Below are 4,779 nucleotides of genomic sequence, written 5' to 3'. Positions count from 1 at the left end.
CCAGGGTCCCTTTGAATCCCAGCCAATCCACAGGTGGCGTAGTGTTTTGGTAACTGGCTCCTTTGGCACACTCTTCAAGGTCTCTCTCTGGCTCCAGGCAGCAAAACCGTCTCCTAGATAAGGGTGATGCATTCCTTCTCCTGGGGGGGGGGGGGAAGGATGTAGTAGCAAGACATTGCAAAGCATCCCCAAAGCATTCCCACTCCCAACAGAATGGCAGGCCCCAAAGAATGGTTACGAAAACACGTATACTGTAAAGGGGGGAAACAATACATTTATTTGAGGACCTGACAGCCACCCAGACTGGAGATTTGGGACAATTTCTAGCATTTTTAGAAGGCACTAGATTGAAGAAAGAAGCCCTATACCAGGGGTAGGCAACCTTGGCTCTTTTATGACTGGTGGACTTCAACTCCCAGAATTCCTGAGCCAGCCATGCTGAGGAGAAATGGAGAGGTTTCCAAGCTCAGCCATGCCGGCTCAGGAATTCTGGGAGTTGAAGTCCAGACAGACAGACAGACAGACAGACCTAGATCAGGGATAGGCAACCTTGGCTCTTTTATGACTCGTGGACTTCAACTCCCAGAATTCCTGAGCCAGCCATGCTGAGGGGAAAGGGAGCGGTTTCCATGCTGAGCCAGGTCGGCTCAGGAATTCTGGGAGTTGAAGTCCACGAGTCATAAAAAAGCCAAGGTTGCTTACTCCTGCCTTAGCTTAACCATGAATTTGAAGCGGGAAAGGAATGTCTGTCAACTTTCCAAACGAAATTAGCTGAGGCCATTTTCTCTTCCTTTTCGGTTGCCACAGAATTGGGAGGGGGGGATGAGTGTTTTATCTTAGATATAACCATAAGTTGTTCCCTGGGAACCAAGGTCATTGCTAACTGCATTTTGGCAGGCTGTAGTCTCCGTGGCAATTGGTTAATTGAGGAATGTTATTTATGACTCACTGTTGGGGTGGGAAGTTTGTAACTTTGTAACCTTTTGGGGGGGTGTTTCAGTTTTGGGTTCGTGCTGTTATTAGGTAGCCCAATAAAAATGTTCTTTAAAAGGAACTCCTCATCTCTCGGAACCATGACAACGTCATTGTGCCTTAATAAATCTTCTTTCTTCCTCTCTCTCCTAGTCCATCGATCCTGGGCAACAGTTTACTTGGGAACACTCCAACCTCGAGGTGAATAAGCCCAAAAACCGCTACGCCAACGTCATCGCCTACGATCATTCTCGCGTCATCCTCCTCCCGATCGAAGGTACCGAGGAAATTGGCGAGGGAGGGGAAATGGGTTGTGGGTTGACCTCCTGAAAAGCGGAGAGTCCCATTATGGGGTTTTGGTTTTTTTGCAGTCAAGAATTTGCTGTACAAAGCTTAGATGAGCTCAAGAGGGCTTGCTGGTCTTCTCATCCGCCATGTTTAAACTACAATGATCCTTGGTGTAGGATAGCGTTGAGAGGGAGGAGATGGGAAGAGCTTGAGGCTTGGACGGTTGTGAGTTTGTATTCTTTACCACTGTATCATCCTGGTTCTGAGGGTTCATACTTTCCTCCACTAAAATTTCATCCTAGGAATAACGAGGTTGCAGCTGACTGTCTCTTGACTTGGCTGCAGGTCAACGTTCCACTTTCCCATTATATACTAATCCTTTTACGGCTTGCTGACCTCTTAGCTTCTTAACAGAACATCAGAGTTGGAAGGGACCTAGGAGGTCTTCTAGTCCAGGGCTTTTCAACCAGTGGTACGGGTACCACCTGTGGTACATTGGCACCTGGCAGGTACATTGGCACCTGGCAGGTGGTACGCGACCATCCTAGAAAAGTGGTAGCGGGGGAGGGGAATGAGCTGAACCGGTGGCAGCACCGCACAAGCCTGAGCGAGAGACGGCTGGAGCTGCAGGGCTGTCAGGGCTCAGCGGAAGCGCCAGGATCAGCGTCAGACTCCAGCTGGAGCTCGGCGCTGATCCTGGTGCTTCTGCTGAGCCGATCAGCTGGAATGTTGCAGCCTCTCCAGGGTCTTGTGATTTACATTCAGATGCTTGGCAACTGATTCATATTTATGACGGTCACAGTGTCCCAGGGTCATGTGAAGTGACCAAAACCTGCTGCAACCACCCAGCAGACGGGGGGAATAAAAACCAAACACCCCCCACCCCACCCCCGCTGCCAATCCCCAACAGAAATGCTCACAACAATGGAAACCTCGGACAGGAGGAAGAGCGCCACCGGGTGGGCAGGCAGGTGTCAAATGGACAAATGGCTGTCCAATCTCTTTTGAAAAACCTCCAGTGATGGAGCCACCCACAACTTCTGGTGGCAAGCCGTTCCACTGATTAATTATTCTCACTGTTTAGGAAATTCCTCCTCATTTCTAGGTTGTTTCTCTCTTTGATGAGTTTCCATCCGTTGCTTCTTGTCCTGCCTTCAGCTGCGTTAGAGAGTAAGTTGACCCCCTCCTCTTTGTGGCAGCCTCTCAAATATTGAGCTATCTTACTAACTATCATGGGGGGGGTTGGACTACTGTAGATGACTTCCAAGGTCCCTTCAGACAAATGGTTGTCCAATCTCTTCTTGAAAAACCCTCCAGTGATGGAACACCCACAATTGTTCTCAGAAAATTTCTCCATAGTTCTAGCGTGGCTCTCTCCTTGATTAGTTTCTTCCACAGCTCAACGCTCATCCATCCTTCCTATTTTGAACCATTACAGTGGGACCTTTCTGAGGCCAACGTTGAACCAAATTTAGGAGGAAAATTTTGAGTCATTGAACAGATTCAAGACCGAGTGCTTTCACTTTAGGGCAGTGGTTCTCAACCTATGGGTCGGGACCCCATTTGGGGTCGATCGACCATTTCATGGGGGTCGCCAAGCAAGGCTGTCCGCCATTTTTTTTTGTCCGCCATTTTTTCCCCCTTTTCCAGCGGGTGCCTTACCTCCCTTGGGCTGGGCCAGCTGGTGGTCGGCCTGCTCCGTCTCTGCCGCTTGCCAACTACGCCTCGGCCGGCGCAGGGGGCGGAACCACACATGCGCGGCGCTCCCGGGCAGGGAAAGTCCTCGACTTACGACCAGTTGGGTAGTCCTTGACTTACGACCGGTTTAGTCCTCGACTTACGACCGGTTTAGTCCTCAACTTACGACCGGTTGGGGTCGCGGCATTAAAAAGGTTGAGAACCACTGCTTTAGGGAGTCAGCGTGGTTCTGCAGTGATAAATCTCTTGGACAGACGCAGGATAATCAGAAATGTATTTCGGCATCCTTCCATAATGTCTTTTGGCTTTGACTACACCGGCTGAGAATCCTAGAAATTGAAGTCCTATAGGTTAGGAAAGGCTGGGAATAGCTTTAATAATAATAATGATAAAGTTGGAAGCGACCTTGGAGGTCATCTAGTCCAACCCCCTGCTCAGGCAGGAAACCCTATACCATTTCGGACAAATGGCTGTCCAGTTTCTTCTGGAGGCAGGTTGTTCTGGAGGCAGGTTGTTCCACTGGTTAATTGTTCTGACTGTCAGGAAGTTTCTCCTTAGTTCTAGGTTGCTTCTCTCCTTGATTGGTTTCCATCCGTTGCTTCTTGTCCTGCCTTCAGGGGCTTTGGAGAATAGCTTGACTCCCTCTTCTTTGGGGCAGCCCCTGAGATACTGGAAGGCTGCTATCCTGTCCCTCCTCGTCCTTCTCTTCGTTAAACTGGACATCCCCAATTCCAGCAACCGTTCCTTATATGCTTTAGCCTCCAGTCCCCTGATCATCTTTGTTGCTCTTCTCTGTACTCTTTCTAGAGTCTCAGCATCTTTTTTACATCGTGGAGTACTGGATGCAGTACTCCAAGTGTGGCCTTGCCAAGGCCTTATAAAGTGGTATTAATACTTCACGTGATCTTGATTCTATCCCTCTGTTAATGCAGCCTAGCAATGGTTGTGATTGTTTTGTTCTTGGTGATTGTTTTGTGGTCCTTCAAGTCCTTCTTAACTCCATGTGGAGTTAAGGTCCATGTGGTTTCCTTGGCAACATTTTTAGAAGTGGCTTGCTACAAATAGCTTCTTCCAGCAATGAGAGGGAGGGTGTGTTTAAGGTTGCGCAGCTTCCAAATTCTCCAGTACTGGCTGGGGACCCCAAGTCTTTCCTACTTACTACCTTGAGGAACAAGACCATAACTGGCAATCTGGAATCACCCAACCCCGTTCCTGCTCCTAAATAGCTTCAACAACAGAGGTCTTCAAACTTGGCCACTTTAAGACTTGTGGACTCCAACTCCCAGAATTCCTCAGCCAGCCCTGAGGGCTGGCTGAGGAATTCTGGGAGTTGGAGTCCACAAGTCTTAAAGTGGCCAAGTTTGAAGACCCCTGCTCAACAACAATCAGATGGGTTCTTCCTCTTCAATAGATTCTCCTTAATGCCGAAGCATCCCCCTTTATAGATTATTTTCTGCCTCTTGACTGTTGTCTTTTCCTCTTGGTTAAGCGGTAACCACTTAGGAGGGACGTCTTTTTTTCAGACTGCAGCCAGAGCTGTTGGAAGGGACTGTAAATGCTTTAATGGCTATTCTCCCACTCTGAAAAGAAATAAATTAATCAGTTTGGCTTAACGGGGTTCCATTGGGGATTCGCTGGAGGATGAATGAGTTTGACGTTTTTCCAAAACCCAATGGCTTTCCCTGATCAAACTTCTTAGCGAGAATGAGGGCAGGATGCAGGAAGAGAATATGTGGTAGTGGTGGTGGTGATGATGATGATGATGATGATACGAGGAAGGAGGAGGAGGAAGAGGGAGAAGAAGAAAAAGAAAGAAGAAGG

At 48.5% G+C, this 4,779-nt stretch overlaps 1 protein-coding gene across 1 annotated transcript in view; it reads left to right on the top strand.

Annotated features, from left to right (window-relative positions):
• Nucleotides 1-1,125: 1,125 nt before the first annotated feature.
• Nucleotides 1,126-4,779, top strand: part of LOC107299100 (receptor-type tyrosine-protein phosphatase S) — a gene marked incomplete at its 5' end in the record, with an annotated part of 43,080 nt that continues 39,426 nt past the window's right edge. The window contains one exon of the mRNA XM_015828467.1: nt 1,126-1,249. Within this exon, the coding sequence (XP_015683953.1) occupies nt 1,126-1,249 (124 nt within the window). The remainder of the gene's footprint in view (nt 1,250-4,779) is intronic.

This window comes from Protobothrops mucrosquamatus, unplaced genomic scaffold, assembly GCF_001527695.2.
Source record: "Protobothrops mucrosquamatus isolate PMUCROS unplaced genomic scaffold, P.Mucros_1.0 scaffold4538, whole genome shotgun sequence".
Lineage (NCBI taxonomy): Eukaryota > Metazoa > Chordata > Lepidosauria > Squamata > Viperidae > Protobothrops > Protobothrops mucrosquamatus.
This window is presented reverse-complemented; position numbering and strand designations above follow the sequence as displayed.